The sequence below is a fragment of the Typopeltis vanoorti genome, chromosome 16, assembly GCF_054136105.1.
Source record: "Typopeltis vanoorti isolate ZY-2024b chromosome 16, IOZ_Tvanoo_1.0, whole genome shotgun sequence".
NCBI classification, from domain to species: domain Eukaryota; kingdom Metazoa; phylum Arthropoda; class Arachnida; order Uropygi; family Thelyphonidae; genus Typopeltis; species Typopeltis vanoorti.
The window spans coordinates 19,334,349-19,361,137 of record NC_143564.1 but is presented as its reverse complement, the minus strand read 5'-3'; the positions used below and the strand labels follow the sequence as shown (position 1 = coordinate 19,361,137).

Below are 26,789 nucleotides of genomic sequence, written 5' to 3'. Positions count from 1 at the left end.
AAGCTAATGACTTCATATCACTTCCCTTAGTATCCCATAATGCAAAGCACATATTCTTATGGACATGTATAATGCTATGCATTATGGAAGGGGTCACTACCAATCTGGTTTCGACCTTTATTGAGGTCTAATCAGTGAAAGCTAGACCCAGAGTAGATACAAAGGTTGAAGTAATGTAGAAGTCATATTTCCATATACGAGTAGCCAAAAGGTGTCACACCTTATTATTAAAATACTCTGGATTAGATATAGTTGTTGGTAGTTTTTCCATTTGATTATACGATAAATTAAAGATGCCAAGAAATTATATTCTTGGTTTAATCCTTTATCCAAGTGTAAGCAAGCAAAGTTTGTGCCTAGTTCTTGAAGATACAGTATTTCAATTTCTGTTGGGGAAAAATTATTATTTCCAGGCCTCCATGGAGTCAAAAGACTCATCGTGGGAGGTCATTCTTAGGAAACACAAAGTTTATCATACCACTCCTTGAACTCATTGACCGTTCTTCCTCTAACCACTCTCTCAGGCAATGCATTCCATGGTTCAACCACTTCTCACCCTCTTGCTCACAGCTTCCTTTAGTAACTTCCAGGGATGGCCCCTTGTCATCGCTCCTTCCTGCCATTCCACCAAGGGAAAGAACTCCCCAGTGTCCACCCTGTAATTGGCTCTCAACAGTTTAAAAGTCTCGATCATATCACCTCTCCTTCTATCCACCAAACTCTGCAGTCCACATTTCCTCAGCCGATCCTCATAACAGACATTGTACAGTCCTGAAACCATCTTTGTTATCCGCCTCTGTACCATTTCCACAGTTAATTTATCCCTTTCAAATCCTAGGGACCAAATTTGAGAACAGTAGTCGAAGTGTGGTCTGATCAGGGTCTTATACAATGGAATGATAACTCTTTTATCTCTTTTTTCACTTTTCTATCAGTTGTCATCCCCAGATCTCATGTCTCTCCTACTTCCTCCAGTATAGCTCCTCCAATCGAGTATGCATCCTCCCATTGATGGATCCCAAACTTCAAGACTACATTTTGCTGCATTAAACCGACATCCCCATTCATTTGTCCATCTGTCAAGTTTATTAAAATCCTCTTCTAGGGCTGCCACATCTGCACCATTAATGATAACCCTTCCCAGTTTCACATTATCCACAAACAACTGAATATCCCCTTGCAATCCATTGACAATGTCATTGATATAAAGGTTGAACAATACAGGTCCCAGTACTGAGCCCTGTGGAACCCCACTTTTAACCTTCTGCTTCCTTGATATTGCCCCACCATACACAACTCTCTGATACCTATCAGACAGCCAATCCTGAATTCATTTGACTAACCTGACATTTAAACCCATGTGTTGCAACTTAAATATCAGCACATCATGTGGCACCCTGTCAAACGGCTTTGCAAAATCCAAAAAAATGGCAGTATATGCCTTTCCCTCATCAACTGCTCTTGTCACTTTATTATAAAAGGCAATCATGTTACTAAAGCAAGAGCGCCCCTTAACAAATCCATGTTGATTCTCACAGATAACATTACCCTCATCTGCCCAACGCTGTATATAGTCCCTCACTAATTTCTCCAAGATCTTAACAACTACTGATGACACACAAACTGGCCTATAATTAGACACTTCCACTCTGCTATCACCCTTATGCAATGGTACTATCTTACCTTCCTTCCATTCCTTGGGTACCTTTCTGTTGCCAGACTTTCATTGAAAAGCTAGGTCAAAGGAGCTGTCAATTCTTTAGCACATTCTCTCAAAACCTGTGGTGAAATACCATTCAGTCCCACAGCTTTACTGACATCCAGAGTACTCAGTATTTAGAACACACTCTCCTCTAAGCCTCGAACCTGCCCTATCCCCTAGTATTAAAACCTGCTCCAGGATGAAATACTCCAATAAAGTGTTCCTTGAACAACTCCACTATGTTTACTGCATCAGTCACTCTATTCCCATTTTTATTCCACAATGTCATTGTTCCACAATCATTCTCCTCCTACTGGCCACATAGCTAAAAAATTCCCTAGTATTTTCTTTGGATCTTAGTGCCAATGAAATATTCCAGTTTTGCCTTCCCCACCATACTGGTCACTCTCCTGGCCTGCATCTTATATTCTTCATGCATTTGCTCTCCACCCCTCTCCTTATATCTCTTCCATAATCTCTTTTTCAACTGCAGTTCCTGTTTGATATTGTTTGTCATCTGCTTTACACCAAATTGTGTCATCTTCTTCACTCATGGAATACAGCTTACTATTGCTGCTAACAAATATTCCTTCACAATTTCCCAAATACTATTGATATTGTGGCCTTCCATGGAACTGCCCCTAGTTGATACCTAAGACTATTTTAATCATCTGCCTTATAATTCCACATATGTTCCCTTTTCTTTGATTGATACACCTGCATGTCTATTCATCTTCCCACTCAAAATCACATGGCCACTGTCTCTCCAACTGGTGGGAGAGATGTCATCTCACTTATTATCAGCTCTTCTGATGCTATGACCAAATCTCTTGAACCTCTTGTTCCCTCTATTACATGTTGCCTAAGACAGTTGTCCCTCAAGAATTCTAGAAATTCCATCCCCTTATTACTACATGCATTTTCCTCTTCCCAGCTTATACTGTTGTAGTTAAAATCTTTCATAACAATCGTTCTTCTTGCACTTGCCAAGCTCAACTGCCTAAACATTTCCTGCTCCCCACCCTCTGTGCTTCCTGGTTTATAGCAACACCCCACTAAATATCCTGTCTTGGCCACTTCTACCTCATACCATATGCTTTCAAAACCATTAGTGTCACTGCCTTCAAAAGCTCCACTCTTAGAGGACATAAATCATCGCTTATCATAAGCAGTACTTCACCACCTCGTTTTTATTTCCTATCCTGCCGAAAAATGCTGTACCCTGCTACTTCAATTCCTTTTATTATATCATCCTCCATCAACCACGTCTCAGCGATCCCAATAATCTTTGGCCAGGCTGATGCTATCAGCGCCACCAATTCATCTCCTTTGTTTCGGATACCCCTAGCATTAGTATAAAGCATAAAAATGTCACTGTTTCTATACCTATCATTGTCCCCTCCCGACCTCACTGAACTCAGTGTTACCTGATGTCATTCCCCCCCTCCCCCCCAACACCCATTCCCACAAGAGGCCACCCCTGCTGCCATCCACCCTGGGAATTCTAGTTTCCCTGCATTGACACACTGACTCGTTCAGAAAACAGCAATCTCTCCAGATGCTTTGATCCTTCCTCATTCAAATGCAAGCGGTCTTTTGTATACAGTTCCCTCCAAGCATTCACATATTCCAACCCTCTCTTCTGACACATTCTGGCTATTATGCTATTCGGTATTACTGCTCATCATTATCATACCTGGGCAACACACACACATACACACGCACACAATCTTTCCTCTCTGCATTTTCTTTTGCACAACCTCAAGCAAGAATCTCAGATCTCTTGCCACCCGATTTACACATTGCCTCTCAAGTCATTCGTGCCCACAATCATTTCATCCATCCTTTCACCTCTCTTAATTGTCATAGCCACATTTTCTATTGTCCCTCCAGGCAAACACCCCTCTGGCATCCTATCTTAAAACAGGTGTGGTTTTGCAGAGTGAAGATGGAAATAAACATTGTTGAGGTTGAAACTAATACCAGACATACCTGTGAAGTGAATATGAAAGCTTATTTATTTTTTTTTTTTGAGCTGCGATGGGGTTTGCCTTTTTTTTTTATTTTTTTAATAAATATGTGTTTTTCTTTGCTAAACTTTTAATGGTTATTGTTGAAATTTAGAGAGGCATGAAGTATGTACAGTAATGATTCTTTACCAGATCATACTTATGAAGAACTTTCAACAACTCCTGTGCAAATCGTGACCTCAACAGTGTCTCCCACATTTACTACTTGAACTCCTTCTAGGTATATCAGTGGCAGCAAGATCATTTACTACCTAACTTGGAATTTTCTTAAGCTGTTACTATTAAGTACCATCAAGTATACTGTTCAGTGGCTGGTCTGCAGAATAATATTGACACTTGTTCTTTGATTTTTGTGGCTTAATTCCCAACAAAGGAAAAACTAAGAATTATTTAATAATTTAGTTACCACTATTTCACTGGTTTTATACCTAGCATCTTCAGAACATAAGCAGTTATCACAGTAGAAAACAGCAACGATTACAGGTATATCACTGATTTTCCAGCAGTGGATGGTCTGTCATCTCCTTCAGTCCAAACAAAATTACAAAAGCAATGGGACAATGCAGATGACACTGCATGTGGAGTATACTCGCTTATTTATATCTGTAGATGGTGGTTGATCCCTTGATTTTGAGTGATTCTTAGCTCACTCTTCTTATGCCTAACCCTAGTTAGGGATTCTGAGCAAGTTCTGCTAAATAGTGGTAGTATCACGTGTAAGTCCATATCAATACAAGATATGGTAGACATGCCATCCCAACTTGACTAGTGTTTCAGTGTAAAAACTATGTTATACATATGTTATCAGATCATCAGCTGTTTATGATATAAAGCAAAAGGAAAAAATACTGAAATTTTTTCAGTCAGTGATTCTAAGCAGCAAATTGTTGTTAGAAAAAAGTATGAAAAATGGTAAGAGTACTGAATATGATCAAATGATGATGGGATGGATTTGTCACATTAATGGAACAGGCTAAGTTATTCCATAAAGAACTTAAATTAAAACATGAGTGTGGCCATAGTGAAAGATGACTTCAAAGTTTTAAGATGTCTCATGGACAATAAAGCAGTGTGTGTGTGTGTGTGGGGGGGGGGAAACGGTCACATATTACCCTTCAGGGTATATATGTGACTGTTTATGTGACCAAATATGTAGATGGATTACCTCAGTATATAATGCTGATGAAGCTGCATTATACTGGTAATGTCCACCACAAAGGGCATTAACAGCAGATGATGATGAAGGGGTCATCAGGATTCAGACAAACAGAAAGGGTTATTGTCCTAGGGTGCTTGCTCAGAAGCTGCATGCACAGACATAAGCCATTGCTGATAGGAAAAATTAAACTAATGCCCTAGAAAGCTATTAAAATTTACTCTGTAACATACTTTGCAAAAAACATGGATGGATTACTACTGAGATCATGTTCAAATGGTTTGAAAAGGTTTTTTTTTGGTATTAATATTTATGGCTATGTTGTCTATTTTCTTAAGGAGTATCCCTTGTATAATATCATTGGCTTTTTTCACTCAATTTATTTAAGGCATTAAATTTTTTTTTCCTTAATTTTTTTTGTACCTGAATCCTGAGCACACTGCACATCTGTGGGCCTACTGGAAAATTTCAAAATTCTTCTCATTCTGGACAACCATTCAGCTCACCCGAGAGTTGAACTCTGTATAAGAAAAATGTTCATACATTGTGTTTACCATCAAAATGTGCATCTCTTATCCAACTCTGAGACCAAGGAATATTATGCTCTTTGGAGGCTAAGTATTTCTTATTTTTCACGAAATGTAATATTGATATCTTAGATATCGAAAGTTCTGGCAGACTGTAGAGAAATTTATTAAAGAATTTAACATGAAGGAAGTATTTTGGTTTGTTGCTAGTATCTGGGAGAAGGTACAAGAGTCAGCACTAAAGAAATAATAGTGGCATTTGATAATTCTCTTGAAATTGTTGGCAATAGCTTTATAGGATTTAGTGTATGAAAGGAAAAAAAAGTTGTTCACGAGTTGCTTGGGAATCCAGAAAGCGGTACAAGACCTTCTTCTAAGAGTATAGTAATTGGCTTAATGAAGAAAATCTGGCTGAGTGACAAAGAAATACTTGTTCATCACCATACTGACTCAGAAATTATAGATATTGTTTTGAATCCTGATATAAACAGTGAGTCATAAAGGTGATAGTGATGAAAATGAAACAGATGTAGATGAAAACTTTTGACAAGTTAATTGAGTTGATGAGTAAATTAAAGGGCTAGAACAGCACAAATTCATGATGGAACAAGAGATAATGAGGTATCAATATATGTGCAGTTTATAAATGTATGATATGAATTTGATGGATGAAAGGTATATATGCCTGATGGACTGCATTTAAATGATTTTGGAATTAGATGTTTGGAGAGAGTGTTGTTCAGTGAGAGGCTAAAAGTACAAACTCAGGGAAACCAGATGTATTTGGGGGGAGCGATGCAGTCAAGTTGAGTTCAGCCACAGCTGAGACATATGAGTGTGTATACAGAAAGGATTATGCATTGATTGAACCAGGGCAACTGTGGGTCCAAGGAGATGATGTTGAAATGTATGCATATAAATGCCAGAAGCTTCAGAAATACAGGAGCGGAGGTTTTGGCATTGGTCAGCTTGACTTGGCTGAGGAATATAGGCATTAGCAAGATATGGTTGGCAGAAAGTGATGTAGTTATAGGAGTAGATTGTAAAAGGTATTGCATTTTCAGGGAGGATAGAGGGAATAGGAGAGGAGGTGGAGTATTACTGATGATACATAAAGATTCTAGTAGCAAGGCTTATACGTTGGTTATACATAACTGGTAATTAGTTTACGGAATTAACAACGCATATAAAGTATATTAATTAAAAGTAACTTTAATAAATAACTTCTATATTTCGGCAACGTCACATTGCCATCTTCAGGAACATAAAGATATGGTATGTGCACGCAGGCACTAACAAAAGCAAATGAGGAAGAAAGCAAGAAACTAATATTGTTCCTAAAGTCTTAATGGTGCCATCTGGTGGGCTAATTTGATTGACTTGGCAGTTGGGCTGAAGTTCTCAAAATGTAAGTCTCCCAAATTTGGGGTAGTTTCATGCACCCAAATTTGTTGAGGTTAGGAACGTTTTTTAGAGCTGCTGAAGATTCCTTGAATAATCTTTCGTATTTAAACTTGCTGCGGTGTATTATTTTTGTTTTCTTCCAACGAATTCTATGGTGGGTATCTAAGGCATGGTCTGCCAGCCCAGAGCGGCTGTACTGGTGAAACCAGATGTAGTCTTTGCGTTCTGAAATCCTGATATTTGTTGTTCTGCCTGTTTGGCCAAAGTAGGAAAATTAGCAGCTGCAAGGGACCTGGTATACACCAGGTAGCTCTAGGGGAAGTGGTTGGTCTTTGGTAGAGTGGATAAGGGATGCCAACTTTTTATATGGTCTGTAACAAGAAGTAAGGTCATATTTTCTGAGGATATTTTCTCAGAGGTGCCCTGGATGTAGGGGATGGTGATAGATTTGGTGTAATCTTTATTGTGGAGTGGGGGGAGGGGGGGTTGTGGTTTACTGGTTTGAGTATTTTTTTGGATTTTTTTGGGGTTATAGCCATTGGCTAAGAAAGTGTTGTGGATGTGGTTTAGTTCAGTAGTTAGGGCCTTGTCATCTGAGCAGATTAATTTTGCCCTGTTATATAGTGTTTTTATAACCCCATATTGCTGTGAGGGGCAGACCATGCCTTAGATACCCACCATAGAATTCGTTGGAAGAAAACAAAAATAATACACCGCAGCAAGTTTAAATACGAAAGATTATTCAAGGAATCTTCAGCAGCTCTAAAAAACGTTCCTAACCTCAATAAATTTGGGTGCATGAAACTACCCCAAATTTGGGAGACTTACATTTTGAGAACTTCAGCCCAACTGCCAAGTCAACCAAATTAGCCCACCAGAGGGCACCACTAGGACTTTAGAAACAATATTAGTTTCTTGCTTTCTTCCTCATTTGCATTTGTTAGTGCCTGCTTGCACATACCATATCTTTATGTTCCTGAAGATGGCAATGTGACGTTGCCGAAATATAGAAGTTATTTATTAAAGTTACCTTTAATTAATATACTTTATATGCATTGTTAATTCCGTAAACTAATTACCAGTTATGATACATAAAGAACTTCAACAAAATTAGAAGGTAAAGAAGATTTTAGGTCTGGGACAGAAGGGTCATTTGAGACTCTTTGGTGTGAGACAGAGGCCAATAGGACAAAGTATATTCTTGGTTGCTACTATAGATGAGGAGGTCCACAGGAAGATGTAGATGCCATTCACAGCAGATTAGCACATTGGGTACAACCTGAGCAATTAATATGGAAGATTTCAACTATGGGGATATGGCAGGATGTTAGTGGAATTTATACAGTTGCTAAGGGATAATTACCTGAAGCAGAATGTCATGGAAGGGACTAGGGATTTTAGAATGCTGGATCTGGTAATACTCTGCCTCCAATTGAGGAGAATGACCATGCAGTCTTGTTCTGGGAGGTTGCTAAATATGTTGCATTCTCTGTCAAGAAAGGGTTTATGCTGAACTATAAAGCTGATAATTATGACAGCCTTAGGAGGAGGCTTCTTGGAGCAGTAGCATAGCTTGAGAAGCTGCAAGGAAAGAATGTCAGTCATGGATGGGAAGTGGTCAGAGATTGTTGGAAGTTTTTCCACTTAGTTATATTATAAATTAAGCGCCTCTGTAGCGCAATTGGATGAACGACGGTACATTGTGCCCTTTGATTGAAATAGGCCTAAGTTCAATTCTCATCGCGACGGGAGGAATCTTTATCTGGACGATTTCAATCGAAGGTGAGTTAGCCGATCTTCTCATATGGAGGTAGCAGGATTTTTTCTCCCGGAAACTCAGGTTTTTCATCCCGCATACAAACATCGGCCCTTCAGAACACACAAAATTTACAGACAAAAAATACTAGTTGTGGTGGTGGAGGTGGGCGGTAGATGGCGTTGATGGAGATGATTCGTATTAGAGGTTCGGTGTAGTGGTGGAGGTGGGCGGTAGATGGCGTTGATGGAGATGATTCGTATTAGAGGTTCGGTGTAGTGGTTGAGACAGTTGTAGGTGTCCTCCCACGATGAGTCTTCGGACCCCTTGGAGGTATCAGGAATAATAATAATAATAATTAAAGATACCAAGAAATTATATACTTGGTTTAATCCTTTACCCAAGTGTAAGTAAACAAGTTTGCACCTGAACTATTTTCAGGACTGGAGCAACTGGTATATAGAAGCTTATGACTTCACATCATTTGCCTGAAGTAATGCATTATGGGATACTAAGGCAAGTGATGTGAAGTCATAAGCTCCTATATATACCAGTTGCTCCAGGCCTGTTTTTAATTTCTTGGTATCTTTAATTTATTTTATGTCAGAGATTGTTTTAAGAGAAGCAGACTGTATACCCACAGTCAGGATCAAAAACAGTGGGGAAAAACATTGCGGAGGGAATATAAAGAAAAAGATGATTAGCATACTTATTTATTTCGTATCCAAACACAAGTGGTACAGTAGTAAGTAATTGGTACAACATTATTTACAACAAATTAGGATACATTACAAATGAGAACAGCTTAAATTTAGTAAGTAAATTATACAGGGAATAATAAGTAAAATATGAAGGAAAAAGAAACTATACATAAGTTATATACAATAAATATGGTCAGACGTTCTTCCAGAATCCTGCACAGTCAACTGCTCTTTCTGTGCAGGATGTAAGGTCCTCTTTTGTATAAAGTGATTGAAGAAAGGGTCAAGAAAGAAGGTGATCCATGGACTGGGTTGTCCCACACTCACAATTATCTGGTCCAGTGAGGTAGTCCCATTTGATGAGATTTTCTTTGTAGTTTCCTGTCATTCGTAGTCTGTTGAGGCTTTTCCAAGTACTCTAGTCCAAGTGGGCACCAATTGGAAGATGTTCACCTGTTGGAATACCAGTATTATTCTCAGGGTAGAATGCAAACCATTGCTGAAGTCTTGTCTCTGGAGGGTTTTTAGGTGGTTCAATAGTTGCTAGGAGGTTATGTTGGGATCTTAGTCTTTGGGACACTGTAGTCCAGCCAAATAGTGGGTGGTGCTCATCATTCATTTGTCTGCTTCTTTTGTCAGCTGAGAATGCAGATCTTCAAATTGAACCAGCCAAAGTATACAGGTCTCAGCATACTTATGAGCAGTACAAAGTACAAGCAAGAAAACTGGCTAGTATGGTAAGAAAGGCCAAATCTGATTGAGAGAAAATTAGCTAAGTAGGCCAAAGTAAATCCAAAAGAATTTTTTTTTTTGTTATGTACAAGTAAGAAGAAGAATGACTGTGGAAGGATGACTTTAATCAGGTGATGGTAGAAAGGTGACAAAAGAAATAGTGTAGTTGCTGAGTAATAATTTTGCAAAGGCAGATCTAGGTGGAAATTTTGTAGTTGCTGATGTGACAGAGTCTGATGTCAGAATTGTAGATGCTTAGCATATTGAAAAATATCAATATGAATATGGTAGCAGGACTGAATCACATGTTGGTTCATGTGCTACATGAATGCATAAGAGAATTGGCAGTGCCACTAATGAAATTGTTCAATATAATTCTCAGCTTTGGTAAGGTTCTAAGGGAATGGAAAAAAGGCAAGATAGTTCCATTACATAAGGTGGCTCCAAGAAAGAAATAGCAAATTACAGACCAATTAATATTTCAGGAGTGGTAGTTAAAGTATTGGAAATGTTGGTTAAAGATAAAATCCAGCAGTGGGTGGAAGGGAATGAAATACTCTATTATGGACAGCATGGCTTTGTAATAGATATGTCCAACCTTAGTAATTTACTAATATTTTATAATTTATACAGTGACAACAGAATAAGATCAGGGAAATGGCTACACCATGATACTGCTGGACTTTGCAAAGGCAGTTGACAGAATGCTGCATAGAAAACTTAAACTTACAAAAGTTGAAGCAAATGGGAATGGATATGAAGCTGGTAGCATGGATAGGGGATGGCTGACAGATGGATACCAGAGAGTAATATATGGTGGAGTGAAATCTAGGAGAATGAGGGTAACTAATGGAGTGCTTCAGGATTCTGTACTAGAGCCACTACTCTTTAATTTGTATATAAATGATATAGGGAAAGATTTAAGGGAGGAATATTCATTTGTTTTCTGATGATGCAAAACTGGGGAGGGTAATAGTTGATAAAGGTGATGTAGATATCCTTTGGAATGGTTTTATTAAATTGGCATTTTGGGAACAACAATAATGGTCAATTTAATTTAGTAAAATGTAAGGGTGTATACTTCAAGTTGAAAATGTTACATGCTGTTTATCACATTGATAGTACTGGATTGCAGGAGGTTGATGAGACTAGCAATTTAATAATAGATGACAAGGAGTTGAAGTTCAGAGGACATATTGCAAAAGTTGGCATAATAGTTCAAAGGATTACTTAGATGTGAAAAATATGGTAACTAGTAAAGAGAGGATGTTATTGTCCCTGTTTATAAGGCTATGATTTAGCTACATCTTGACTACTGTGCATAGATTTGGCCACCTGTGTTTCTTGGGATCAGGAAGTGGTGGAGAGAAATCTATGATGAGTGACTAACTGCTGAAAGATCTGTGGAATGCCCTGTATGAGGATAGGTTGACGGTGTGTGGGTTGTAAAGTTTAGTTGATAGCTGGAGAAGAGGGGTCATGATAGACTTTTATATAAGATATTAAAGGGTTCTGTTATGATCAATCTTACAACAAAGGAAATTTTTAAAATACACAACAGATAGAGAGAGAACTAGAGGTCTATTTTTTAAAGCTATTCACAAAAGTCTGAACATTGAGGACTAGATTTTTGCTTGAAGAGTAGTGAGTGAGTGGAATGGATTGCCAGAATTAGTTGTGAGTTCTCTGACATTGAACGAGTTTAAGGAAAGGTATGATAGGAATCGTGTGTATAAAGGTTAGTGTAGGTCTCCTGCAATGAGCCTTCCGACTCCAGAGATACTCTTGTAATGATAATAATTGATGTATGAAAACTTACACAGGAAAAATCAAAGTGCATTAAACAGCTTTGCTTCAAGATATTCCAAAATATTCACAATGAAAGAAACACTTTAATCTGATATCACTCAATTTCCAAACTTCTATGATTAAGTCTAAACTCTCAGTACAATTCTAAATTTTGCCATTTTAGGAACTGTACTATTGTAACATTCTTTGTAAGTACAGCAATTAATAAAATCTTTTCATTTATACTGTACTGTATGTATGTATTTCATTAACTTATTTTATTCATATATAATTTGCATTTATTACTTGTATAATTAATAACACTGGCCAACAAAAAAAAATTTTTTTCTGCTGATTATGATCTGACACTTGTTTTTTACTAATTTGGGTGCGCTGATTTCAAATACCAAACCCATTTTTTTCTATCACATCAGGTTTTTCCTCTATGGCATTTTCTTTTTGCTAATTTGTAAGTTTTTGATAGGTTTAAGGAGGCAGTACTATTTAGAGGATCAAAAAAATCAATTTTTTAATATTATTTTCTAAAAGTATGTACTTTTAAAAATCTGTTCCTAACTTTTTATCAAGACATTCGAAAAATTCCCAAAGATATAGCCTATTATTCAAAGCAGTGCGCAGATCAGAATCAGAGCGCTCATCGCTCTCGCTTGTTAGTAAACGAATAAATGTGTAAGAACCTGCAATGGCACGTACTGGCGCTTTGAATGCGAGAGAGGCCGATAACTGACCTAATACATTTAGGTGATGAAAAGTAGGCGATGACAACTGCCTAAAACAAATGAATGCTATATGTGTCATAGCAGACAAAGAATGATTGAAATCAGTCAATCGTTAATCGATCGTGAAAGTATGATGAGTGCTTATAACGTTTCAATAAAGTCTCTGGTTTTTTTTGTCTCATTATTGCATGTTAGTCGGCAGTGAAGAAAATACATCGAGTCTATTACTCGAAAATGTGTCAATAGTGTAGATTCCTTCTGCTACATTTGTGGCAGCTTTACTGTTCCCAGTCAAAGGACAAATATCACTGATTTCGTTAAGAAAGTGTACTTTGCATACTTTGACATAAAACTTGCAGATCAGGACAATTCATGGGCTCCAAATAAAGTGTGCAAGTCACGTGTAGAAAATTTACGACAGTGGAGCAAGGGAAAACGCCAAAAATTAGCTTTTGGCATTCCAATGATTTCGCGTGAACCGAAAAATCACGTAGATGATTGCTATTTTTGTTTAGTTCAGATTTCTGGTTATAATAAGAAGAATAAAGAAAAAAATTGTGTATCCAAAATGCCAGTACGTGCCGTTGCAACGCATTTATTTGTTTACTAACAAGCGAGAGCGGTGAGCGCTCCGATTCTGATCTGCGCACCACTTTGAATAACTATATCTTCGGGAATTTTTCGAATTTCTTGATAAAAAATTAGGAACAGATTTTTAAAAGTACATACTTTCAGAAAATAATATTAAAAAATCGATTTTTTTGATCCTCTAAATAGTACTGCCTACTTAAAACTATCAAAAACTTACAAATTAGCAAAAAGAAAAACCTGACGTGATAGAGAAAAATGGGTTTGATATTTGAAATCAGCGCGCCCAAATTAGTAGAAAAATAAGTCTCATATAAAAGTCAGCAAAAATTGTGTTGGACTGTGTAATCAATTGAATTGAATATAATGATATACTTGCACTGTATCTTTTATACTAAATATGTTTCATCTAACACAGAATTTGCATTTGATATTTAAATTTCTAGTGGTTCATGTTGCTTTAGATATGGGGGGAGTATAATTAATGGATCAGAAATGTACTAATGAAATAACATTGTGACCACCTTTGGTCCAGTAAAGTGGATAATCCTGCACCACTCTGAAACCAAGTGTGCTGGAAAATCGGTGTATACCTGTGGTCGATAGTGGGAATAGTTGAAAATTGCAATAGATATCACAAAGAACCAAAGTCCTTCAACACCATCTGTTGTTGGTTAAAGAGAAGTTTAAAAATATTAAGTTGATGTTATCTTAAAATAACTGTCTCCAGATTTTTGGCAAATTGATACAGCCCTACTTGTTGAAGTTTGAATGTTTCCTAGCTGCTGCTGATTCCAAAACAGTCTCTCCAACTTGTAATGACTTCTATATAGCACTTGGATTTTTTTTTTCTGTGTAATCCTGTGTATGGTGGTGGGTATGTCTAAAGTATCGTTTGCAAGTCTTGACTTTCCAAAGATGTGGGTAAATGTGTTTGTACTTCAAGGATATCAACAGACCTCTTCTAAACATCAACATGCATGATTTCTATTGTAATTTTCAAAGTGCTATTAAAAAAATAATTAACATATTTTCATAACAATAAAGAGCCAAGAGGCTATTTTTTTTCTGGCGGTGTAAATTAAGTTAAGGGGATAATAAATCCCTCATTATTTTAAAGCCAGATACAAAACTCAGAGATCGAAATCTAAGAGTTTCATGCCGAAGAACTATCGGCAAGTCCAACCGTAAGTCAACACCTGGGTAGTACAGCACTAGGGCAACTCGGAGCAAAGGTGGAGCAATCTCCCTCACTATCCTTAATATTTTTCTCATAATGTAAAATGCAGCTCCTAGGAGATGTATTACTGTTTTACATTAGGAGGAGAGGTCACTATCCAGACTGGTTTTGACCTTTATTGAGGTCCCATCAGTGAATAGTGATGGAGCTTGCTCCGAGTTTCCCTAGTGTTGTACTACCCAGGTGTGTTGACTTGCGCTTGGACTCGCCGATAGTTCTTCAGTATGAAACTCTTAGATTTCGATCTCCGAGTTTCGTATCTGGCTTTAAAATAATGAGGGATTTATTATCCCCCTAACTTAATTTATGCCGCCGGAAAAAAATAGCCTCTTGGCTCTTTATCGTAGTAATAATATATGGGTACACCATTCTGGCAATTCGTATAGTAGGGGTATGTAAGTTCGTTTCACTTAAACCTTGGTATTATGCAGTCTACCTACTCACTGATGAGACCTCAATAAAGGTCGAAACCGGTCTGGGTAGTGACCTCTCCTCATAATGTAAAACAGTAATACATCTCCTAGGAGCTGCATTTTACATTATGAGAAAAATATTAAGGATAGTGATGGAGCTTGCTCCACCTTTGCTTTGAGTTGCTCTAGTGTTGTACTACCTAGGTGTTGACTTACGCTTGGACTCGCTGATAGTTCTTCGGCATGAAACTCTTAGATTTCGATCTCCGAGTTTCGTATCCGGCTTTAAAATAATGAGGGATTTATTATCCCCTTAACTTATATTTTCATAACATTTGAAAATTTATAGGGAAAACTAATTAGATTAAAATCAGCTGCTGCAGGAACTTTTAACAGAAATTGTATTTAGTTTATTTTGTTACCTAGAAATTTTACAAGTAAAATGAGAAAAGAATTAATTTTAGAATGAGAAAAATTATAATTTATAATATCTCTATAATTTTGTTTGTTAGGCTGTCAAAAGATCACAGATGGCTGATGCAGCAGAGCGTAGGCAAAGAGAAAATGAATCTCGTGGAATCAAAGATGTGGAACGAGTAAAATGGCAACAGCATCGGCAAGAAGAAATTAATAAAGCATTGGAACAGGAAGATAATGAGGGAAAGCTTAGGGTATGTCATCTTTCCCATACTTGGAATCATTTTATTTATTTATTTTTAGATGTAATGAAACTGAATTAGAATTACATATAACCATAGTTGAAATGGAAACTATATTAAAAGATTTCCTGAATGCATCTTGTATAGTTTCATTATTGTGGAAGAAAAAGGAGGTAAACATGAAATCATACACAGTAGTGTACTTCAGTGCAGTGTGTTATGTTTTTTCCAAATTGTATATTGTTTTAGTCCATAGCGTTCATCTACCTCAATCCAGATGATAACCATTGTTTGTACACAGTTACATCATTACTTTTGAATATTTTCTTTCATATTCTACAGTATAATGCTATATAACATATTATACTGTCTTTTATGAGACTGTATAATGTTATACAGCAGGGATTCTCAACCTATGGTATGCGTACCACTGGTGGTACGTGAGCCGCTGCCGGGTGGTACGAAAACATATTTGCTTACTGGTACATCTAATATCTTGGATTAAATATAGTGGTATGCCACTGGAAAAGGTTGAAACCCCTGTTATACAGTATGAAAATTTTGTGTTTTAATAAATGGGACATAGAGTAAAACATAGTCTTTGTGAAAGTCAGCAGTTAGAATTAAAGGAAGTACAGGAAGATGGTTTGCTGTTAAAATCAAATGAGAGACAAGAGTGCACATTATCTCCACTGTAATTCATCATTTGTATGGATCACATTATTAAGGAAAGTGGTATTAAACTTGATATCAAAAATAGAGATATTCACATCAGTTCTTTACTTTATCCAGATGATGATATACTGTTAAATAAATCCAATACAAATCTAAAGGATTCCCTAACTGCTGTAATAAATTTGGTGTGAAAATCAGCAATAACAAGACAGGCTGTGAAAATAGGCAGGAACATTGAAAACACTAATTGCATCCTCAATGAGAAATCTGCAAAACATTTCAGCTGTTTAGAAACAATTTTTAATCAAGATGTCAAATTAAATATAGAAACAGACCTCAAAATTAGCAAAGCTGGTATGGTAATCAACTGAATACATTTATGTGGTATAAAATAAAAAATAGTCAAAAAGCTGAAGTAGCTGTATATAAGACAGTATTCAAACCATTGTTAACTTATGAGAGCTGTGTTAGAAATAAAACATTTGATCAAAAACTAGAAGACCACATATATGAGAGTTCTGAGAAAAATTAGGAGAGTGAACAGATGGCAGATTCATATTAAAAATGAGTATATTAATAAGGAACTTGACATTTTTAGCAATCAAGAATTGTAGAGGTAATCTAAGTGTATGGTCACTTAAACAGAATAACTAAACAACAAAACTAGTGTTTGTTTTTTGCTACGATGGCAAAAAAAAAACAACAAAAAAAAACCCGGAGGAAGACAAAAATCTAGGTGGATTGATGTAGCAAGAAGTGCTTTATTGGACTGAAATATAAGATCTGACAATACTGGAATCCTGACACAACAGATTAATTTGGATGACAATTTTTGGTAGGAAGTTAGTAATGAAGTAAGGTTTTCATGTAATACTATCATGATATCCTATACTTGTCAGGAATTTGATGTTCAGAGTATTCTTTTCGGTGTTCTTTATGAATATTTCTATATTCCCAAAAAACTGAAATATTCAAGTGTCTTCTGTTAGTTTTAATATAAAAGTATGATAATTTTTGTCCTTTATAAAACTGTAATTTTTGTATTTATTTTTTCCATTTAGTGTCATTTAAAATGGCCACTCTACTTGGGGCTGTAGTATATTGGTTTATTTACTATTCACATACAGAGCATTCTGCAGTGTAACTGACAGACTTCAACCGCATTCCAGAGGTCATTTTAAGCAGAAATGTTCATTTACACTCTCAGTTTGACTCCATTGGCTGAATAGTTCTGTTGCAATCGCATATTTTCTCATCCCAGTTGTGTATCTCACTGAGTGTGACTATGTTGTTTTTGCAACAATATCTTGAATAACTAAGATGAAAAGCCAAACGGCTATTTTTTCTGGCGAGGTTGATAAGTAAAGGGGATAAAAATCCCCTTTACTTTCCTTACAGTGAAGGAAAAGAAGAAAGCATATCAAAAGTTCCTGGCAAATAAGTCAGCTTTTACTCTTACAGAATACAGAGACAAATGTAAGAAAGCTAAACAGTGTGTAAAACTAGCTAAACAAAAGTCATGGGAGGACTTTGGCAAGAATATAGAAAATAAATATCAAGAAGGTGGCAAAATATTCTGAAGGTTGTTGAAGAAGCTTAAGAATGGAGGAAAGAGTGCTGTAAAAGGAATTAGAGATGATAAAGGTGAAATGAAAACAGGAGAAAAAGATATCCTTGAAGTATGGAGTAATTACTTTGAAAAACTGCTAAATGAAACAAGCAGTGATGACAGCACAGTGATAAAAAAACACTGACCAGGCATGCAGTCGGGAATACATATCCATACTTGAAGTAGAAAAAGCCATCAAAGGCTTGAAATGTGGAAAGGCAGCAGGAGTAGATGATATTCGACCAGAAATGCTGAAGTATGGTGGTATAAGAGTCTTACAGTGGCTGCACTGCATAGTTCAGAAAGCCTGGACAGAGGGACGAATTCCCGATGATTGGAGTAGAGCTCTCATAGTACCCATATATAAAAAGGGAAATAAAACTGAATGTGAGAATTACAGAGGTATTTCCCTACTGAGTGTTCCTGGCAAGATCTATGCAAGTATACTTGAGAAACGGTTGAGAAGAATTGTGGAAGAAAAGCTTGGTGAAGAACAAGCTGGATTCAGGCCAAATAGAGGCTGTCAGGATCAGATCTTCACTTTACGACAAATAGTCGAGAAAGCATGGGAATATAACAAAGATCTGTATTTAAGTTTTGTCGATTTGGAAAAGGCATATGACAAGGTGCCAAGAGAGAAGCTATTCAATACGCTGCAGTTATATGGTGTCAATGGGGCATTATATCAAGCAATACGTAGTCTTTATTTGAGTTGTGAGTCAGCAGTTAGAATTGAAGGAAGTACAGGAAGATGGTTTAATGTGAAATCTGGTGTGAGACAAGGATGTACATTATCCCCTCTGTTATTCATTATCTATATGGATCACATTATGAAGGAATGTGGTATTAAACCTGATATCAAAATTGGAGATGTTAATGTCAGCTCTTTGCTTTATGCAGATGATGTTATACTTCTAAATAAATCCGCTACAAGTCTGCAAGATTCTCTGACTAAATTGAATAGCTGTTGTAATAGATAAGGTATGAAGGTCAGCAATAAAAAGACAAAGACAATGAAAATAGGCAGAATCATTGAAAATGTCAACTGTGTTGTGAATGGAGAACCTGTGGAACAAGTAAAACATTTCAGCTACTTAGGCACAATTTTTACTGAAGATGGTAAACTAAATATAGAAATAGACAACAGAATCAGCAAAGCTGGTATCGTGGGAAGTCAATTGAATAAATTCATATGGAATAAGAAAGAAATTAGTCGGAACACTAAATTAGCTGTATACAAGACTGTGTTCAAACCAATTTTAACTTATGGATCTGAGAGCTGGGTCAGAAGTAAAACACTTGACCAAAGACTAGAGACCGCAGATATGAGAGTCCTGAGAAAGATTAGAGGTGTGAACAGATGGCATCAATGGCAATATCATATTAAAAATGAGGATATTAGGAAAGAACTTGACATTGTCAACATCCAGGAATGCGTTAGCAGAGCTAATCTCAGATGGTATGGTCACTTAAATAGAATGGGAGAGGAAAGATTAGCAAAACAAGTGTTCTCTGCCAGGTTGGCAGGAAAACGACCCAGAGGAAGACCAAGATATAGGTGGATTGATACGGTACAAAGTGCCTTAGACGATAGAAATATAAGATCTGATAATGTTGGAGTCTTGACAAGTAACAGACTGATTTGGAGGAAAATTATAGATAGGAAGTTAGTAATGATGTAAATTTTTCATGTAGTACTGTCATATCCTGTACACCCCTTGAGGGTACATGGCAGGAATTTGATGATGATGATGATAAAAATCCCTTATTGTTTTTCAGCCAGTATGCGAAACTAAGATCGAAAACTATGATCTAAACATTTCATGCCGACGAACTGTCGGCGGATCCAAGCGTAAGTGACCACGTGGTAGTGCCACACCAAGGCAACTCGATGCAAAGGTGGAGCAAGCTCCCTCACTGTCCTTGATATTTTCTCATAATGTAAAAACACAGCTCCTAGGAGTTGTAGAACTGCTTTACATTATGAGGAGAGGTCACTACCCAGACCAGTTTCAACCTTTTTTGAGGTCTCATCAGTGAGTAGCTAGACCTAGATAATATCAAAGTTTAAGTGAAAAGAACTTGCATACCTTCGCTATACGAATGCCAGAAAGGTGTGCCACTATATTATATTATAACTAAGATGAAAAGCCAAACGGCTATTTTTTCTGGCGAGGTTGATAAGTAAAGGGGATAAAAATCCCTTATTGTTTTTCAGCCAGTATGCGAAACTAAGATCAAAAACTACAATCTAAACAGTGAGGGAGCTTGCTCCACCTTTGCATTGAGTTGCCTTGGTGTGGCACTACCAAGTGGTCACTTACGCTTGGATCCGCCAACAGTTTGTCAGCATGAAACGTTTAGATCGTAGTTTTCAATCTTAGTTTCGCATACTGGCTAAAAAACAATAAGGGATTTTTATCCCCTTTACTAATATCTTGAATATTTTCAAGTATTCTATCACAAAAAGTATACTTTTTTTTTTCTGATAGAATGGATATGCTCCCAAAGTAGAATTTGGTGATGGTAACAGTTGGAGGTCGAGTTATTCTTTTAAGCAAATTCAAAATGAGTTGATGTCCTGGATGCAGTGCAGCAAACCCACACTCGAGTGTTTGCAGAATTCCACATGTGACTGGTGGTGTTCCCACTCAAGTACAGGATAATCAAAATTGAAGTATCCCTGTTTATGGCGTCATGGAGCACCATCCAGTGATCCAAATGCTGTAAAACTTTGCAGGAATACATTGTGTATCATGCAGAAGCGATATCTGAGAGGGGGGGGGGAGAAGTAGTTCCGAAATCCACCAGGGACGTTGTAAACACCAAATGCATGGAATTTGCACATCACACAACTTGGCATGTGCTAGAAGTTTAAAAAGATAGATATGGAATCTTTCCCTTCATTCTGGTTTTATTACCATTCACACTGATGGCACTAACCTCGCCTCAATGTGCTTTGCTCGTGAAGCAGTACTACCTAAACAATTGCAATGCTGTTGCTTGGCTTCATAAAAATTTTATCGCCTGAACGGATGTTGATGAGGTCCACTATCTCTATGTGCTCTACAACAAATGATTAGTCGCTTTGAAGAAGCAGGATCATTGTGAGTTAGACCTGGCAGAGGTTGCAATTTTGTATTCTGACAGCCTTTATCTATATCCCTCTGCACAGAATACAGTGCTTCTTTTCCAAGATTACTTAATCATCTCATCCAGACACATTTAATAATATATTCTGTTTAAGGATGAAGTTCAAACTCACGATGGTATAAACATTACACAGAATTCCCACATTTGGGCTAATCAAAATCCACACCAGGTGACAGAACAAATATCTTTCTGACACAAGTTTTCAGTAAACATGTGGTATAGACTATTAGGCAACCATCATAGTCTCACAGCAGATTATTAAGGGGCTTTATACAGATGATCTAGTGCTGTATTTAGAGGATGTGCTGCTTGCAACACGACATTGAATGTTGACACCACACTTACGCAGAGAGATTTCAACATTCTTCAATGCACATTTTCTTGTTAGATAGGAAGAGGTGGACATGTGCCCTCAGTCACCAGACCTATCCCCATTAGATTTCTTGTTATGAACTGCCTCAAATTTATGGGGTACAACAATGGTTCATATAAGGATTGGTAAGGGTAGAACAAGTGCAGTAAGCAGCAGGTAGCTAATGAAACTAAAAAAATCCTAGGGAGTTTTTTTAGGGAGAAGAAAGAATATTTATGTAGGAATGATGCTGGTTAGTGAAACTGGGAATGACAACTGCTGCACAGGATAGTTGAGGTATTTAATGAGCAATTTATAAAGATATTTCATTCTTGTGAATGTGACATCATTAAGAACTTGAATGCATTGTGAAGGAGGAGAAACTGTTAGTAAGTGAGCAGGAAGTATAAGAGGAATTTAATAAACTGGATGATATTTCACCACTTGTTTTGAGGGAATGTTCTGGGGAGTTAACAACAGCTTTTACATATATTTTTAATGAGAGTCTCATACTGGGTCAGGTTCCAAAGGAGTGGAAAGAGGGCAAAATTATTCCAATTCATAAGGGAGGTGATAAGACTAAGGATTTAAATTATAGGCCAGTCTGTGTTATTTAGTTATTTAGGATCAAGATTCAGAATCGGGTTGACAACAGCAAAATACTCTTTAATGGTCAGCTTGGGTTTGTTGAAGATCATGTTTTAGTAATCTGCTTACTTATTATAACAAAGCTACAAATGTATTGAATAAGGATGATGCATACACAATGGTATATTTAGATTTTGTAATCTAGTAATTAAAATGAAATGGATGGGGCAAGACAATAGATAAGTGCACTGGATTGCAGATTGGACTGCTGACAGAAACTTTAGATTACTATAAGGTTTTTGAGAATTTTAGTTCAATTTTCACATAAAAATGCTGTGACATAGAGCTTGCCAGAAATAACTTGGAAACATAAGCTGCTTTTCAAAGAAAGATGTCTTCTAAAAAAGTTAGAAAACCTGAAGTGCCTTTTCAGATGGCCTATTATAAAGCTAAATTCAATAAACTATTTAATGACTTCAAAAATTTTAAAAGATCACTAGTTGAAAAAGTATGAAAATGACATGAAATGAAAAACATTTGTCAATTACTGCTGATATTAAACAAAACTTAGTAAGGAAACGAGACTTTAGTATCAAGGAGATGCATAGATAAAAATTGGAGGGGGCATTTATTTATATAATTCCTCTTCAAAATTCAAATGTAGTGCACTTTAATAAACGAGAGAGTAAAATAAACAAGTTCTTTTTGTCACAGGAGACTATCAGTGGAACAGTATCATATATAAAGTGACCAACTGTCTCAGATTCTAATACTGTGTACTATCCCTCATTAGTAAATCTCCCAGAAAATGTCCTGGGCATTTATTAATGCTGGACAGTACATTTAAAATTTTTTTTTTTTTTTTTAATCTTGTACAAAAGCTGAAAAATTTCATGCACAGTTCGCTGGGATGCACATGAAGCAGTGTTTATAATTATGGTGTTTTTCATACAAATATAATTCATCCTGTGAATTGAGTCATCTTCACCTATTTGCAACAGTATTATTTCAAAAGGCAAATAGTATTACGACAGTGTTACTTAATGTTTTTCTTGTATTCACCTTTGTTGATTAACTCTTCTGTTAACTACACAATGATTTGATCTTTCAATAATTTAGAAGGAAAAATTGTCTTCTGAATTCATTCCACTAACCTTAAATTCTTTGCTAAATAAGACTAAACAACATCAATAACAAAGAAATGGTTTGTTCAATGATTCGTTAAATTCTGTACTAACTGCATGTAACATTTGGAACTATGGAGACAGCAGTTTGATGAGCTAAGCATTTCAGATGAGTTATAATAAAAAGTGCAGTTAAATGGAAAGATATGGAGGTTTTTTTTTTTTTTTTGTGCAAGTAAATCATAAGTAAGTCAATGATATATGAAAAAGATGTGTATCACTGAAAAAAGCAAAACAAAAAACTGGAATTGAACTTAAACAAATGGAAATTGACATGGGTTGAGTTTTTTTTGTTTGTGTGTATGTCAGAAAGTTTAAAAACAAAACAAAACAGCCTATATATATATATATATATATATTGGGTTGGCAAATAAGTTTGTTCATTTTTTCAGAGTGGAATGAAACACATCTTATTTAATATATATAATACATACTAGTCAGTTATATATTGATCCTCTTTATCAATGACCTCTTGCCATCTGTCCACCAACTTTATTATGCCGTGTTCATAAAACTCCTGAGGTTTACTGGCAAAAAAGTGATCCAGGTGTCTTTTGAAAGCCTCCTCATTTGTGAAGGTTTTCCCATTCAGAGAATTCTGCAATGATCGGAATAAGTGGTAATCGGAAGGTGCCAGGTCTGGTGAATACGGAGGATACAGCAAAACATCCCAGCCAAGATGTAAATTTACTCCGGGTTGTTAACGATGTGTGGGGTCTGGCGTTGTCGTGGTGAAGGACAACTCCTTTCCGATTTGCCAATTCAAGATGGTTGTGCTAATTGCATGGGCCAGTCACGTTAACTGCGAGCAATAGACAGTTGAATTGATCATTCTGCCTGACTGTAACACAGAGAGCATGATCTTCTTTGGGTGCAGTCCCACTTTCGATGTTGTTTGCGGCAGTTCGCTCTTGTGCCCCATGATCTTTTACATACCACGTTATCATACACAACCTATTTTTCATCTCCCGTAATCATCCGCTTCAAAAATGGGTCGTTTTCTTGGCAACGTTGCAGCGAATCACAGATGGATATGCGAGCAGTCATATTGGCCTCAGTCAATTCATTCGGCACCCAAACATTGAGTTTTGAAACATATCCCAGCTTGTGCAAATGGTTTTCAATGCTTGTATGGGATATGTTCAGTACTGCAGCAATCTCCCGCACTGTTTGTGACAAATTTTTGTCGACAATATCCTTCACAACACTCGAATCAACCTCGGTTGGGCGACCGGCACAAGCTGCATCATTGATGTCGAAATCTCCAGAATGGAATTTGGCATACGCATTCTGTTAAGGCACCATCCTCATATACACTGCATATTTTTTTTATGGGCCTCCGTAGCTCGTTTGCCTTTTTTGAAATTAAAAAGCAAAATATACCGGTAATGTACGTTATTTCCTTCTATTTCTAAAAATATGTTACACACATGCAACTGAAGTAGGCCGAACAAAAATTCACTGAAAGGTTATGTGAAATATCGCCTTTCAACTGCATAATAGCGTCACGTGGTAGCGCAACAATAGTGACAGGTGAAGCTGCATAAACTTGTACTAAAGCATAAACCCAACAAGCTTATTTGCCAGCCCAATATATATACACCACACTTCCTATTATGAGCAAGTACGATTTTTTGTGACCAGGAGATTTAAGTGATAATTCTGGAGTCCTGTATTGTCTTCTTCCTCTTTATAAGCACTTTTATCCCACTTGGTGCAGGGTCTGCTATGATTATGCAACTGTGGGAAATCCCAGCCAGCTTGCCTCAGTCTGGCATTGGGTGGGGGGGGGTACAATTTTTATGGTTGTAGAAATGTGTGTGGTCATGGGGGTTGGTTTGCCTGTTCAGGGGGATGAAAAGTCGAGTTTCTCGGTCCTAAATCTCCTTATCTCTGTATCAGACTAGCTAACTCACCTTTTAGTCAAAGGAGCCCAGATTTACCTCACGTCTTTGACAGGAATTGAACCCAGCTCTTTCTGACCAAAGGGCTTCGTTTATACTGACTGAGCTATGGAGTTTGGAGCCCTATATATACATATCCCTCTCAAGAGAGGGTGCAGAGCCTATAAGAATGGTGCCGTGTGTAGCAAGGGTTCAGGCAGGAGGAACCTACTGATTTTTTTTTTTGAAAAGGTAGAGGTTATAGTTGGTAGAAAATCATCATGGGATCTACTGTTACACAGGAAAGAGAAAAGCATGCTGGGCTGCTGTGTTGAAGTTAGTGGATGCCAGTTTGGTGGAGGAGCAGCCATAAAGATAAAATGGACTCTCCGTCTGACAGGATCATTGATCAATTGGACTGCCCTCATATCCACAGTATGAAGAATTTTTAGGAAGGTCCTTGATGCACTCACTACTATAAATACAAGAAAATTATTTTGATTTAGAATAATGTATTTAAATAATGGCTTCATCCTTCTCCCACAGTGCAATCTGATGTTAAAAGATCAATGTATCCTATCTTAAAGGAACTTCTGAACAAATAGCAAGGACTCTGCAGATATCTGTATATACCACCTTCAAACTAGCCTGCAGTTGTCTTCTTTTTTACCGCCTATCAAAGATATTACTACCTCTATCCTTGTCTGCTATTTATTATTATTATTAACATCTGACTTTCATAGAGCCTGACTCATCGTGGGAGGTACATACTATCATGCACAACGTGCCTTAAACTAATTCAGTGTGTCTACATTCATAACACACAGGCAATGCATTCCACTCACCAACCACTGTCCGTGCACCCAACCTTCTCCTCAGTCCTGTGCTCACACCTTCCATATACAGTTTTCAGGGATGGCTTCTTGTTCTATCCCCCTCTCCCGTTCTATGAAAAATTTCTTCCATGTCAACTTGATAACAACAACTCGCACCTTTGATTTTACTTTATGAAAAAAGAACTTAAAAAGTTTTGCATATACCTCGCACATGAAAAAAAGTTTAAACACGTTCATGTCAGGGCGATAGTAACTCGCTCCCTGCGGTAAATAACATGCCCTCCCCAACAGCCAGTATACTGCAGACACAAGAAAAACAATTAGTTTTATTGTATCACTGAATAAGGTACAGAAACATTTGCAGTCTGTGTAATATATTTCTCAACAAATACTGCAATTTGAGACAACTGGAATAAAAACGGCACTAACTAATGAATACATGTCCCCTCCCACAGAAACCATGCTATATAGACTCAAGTAAAACCATATGCTGCACCTGCAAACACAGTATCTAACTAAAAAACTATTGTCAAATTTTTCAATTACATGAAATAAGTGTTTGTTTGATTGCATTCGAAATTTTTGATGTCATTAAGACAGATCACAAAGGCTAACTTAAAATAAAATTTTACCATGAATTGAAACATGCCATGCAATGTGTGTGAGTCTGCCTGCCAACTCGACTCGGAAACAGCATGCAAACAAGCAGCAATAAAATTCAACCAAAGAGTTGAAACTTTGAGTTGAACCCACCTGCGTGACATGAAAGCAGTACACAAACGGTAATGAGAAGTTCTGTTGGAACAATAAACGGACAAAACACCAGCCTGTAGTGAACGTGTTAAAACTAAGAAATATATAGTGAATTATGTTATGGCAGTTTCAGATATTATGGAATTCGGTTGAAGAGAATTAGCATTTCAACTCAACAATTGTCTGCTTGTGTTTGTCGTTGGGTTGCATGATCTTTTGTTAATACTACACCAATCATATGCACGTCTTCATGGCTGCTCTATCTCTACTGGCCTACTATTGCTGTCTGTTTCGTGCTCTGCTTTCACTTCTCATTAGTC

At 37.0% G+C, this 26,789-nt stretch overlaps 1 protein-coding gene across 1 annotated transcript in view; it reads left to right on the top strand.

The window, feature by feature from the left end:
• Svip (small VCP interacting protein) overlaps nucleotides 1-26,789 on the top strand; it is a 74,007-nt gene that overhangs the window by 27,678 nt on the left and 19,540 nt on the right. The window contains exon 2 of the mRNA XM_090406218.1: nucleotides 15,290-15,448. Coding sequence (XP_090262344.1) covers nucleotides 15,290-15,448 — 159 coding nt within the window. The remainder of the gene's footprint in view (nucleotides 1-15,289; nucleotides 15,449-26,789) is intronic.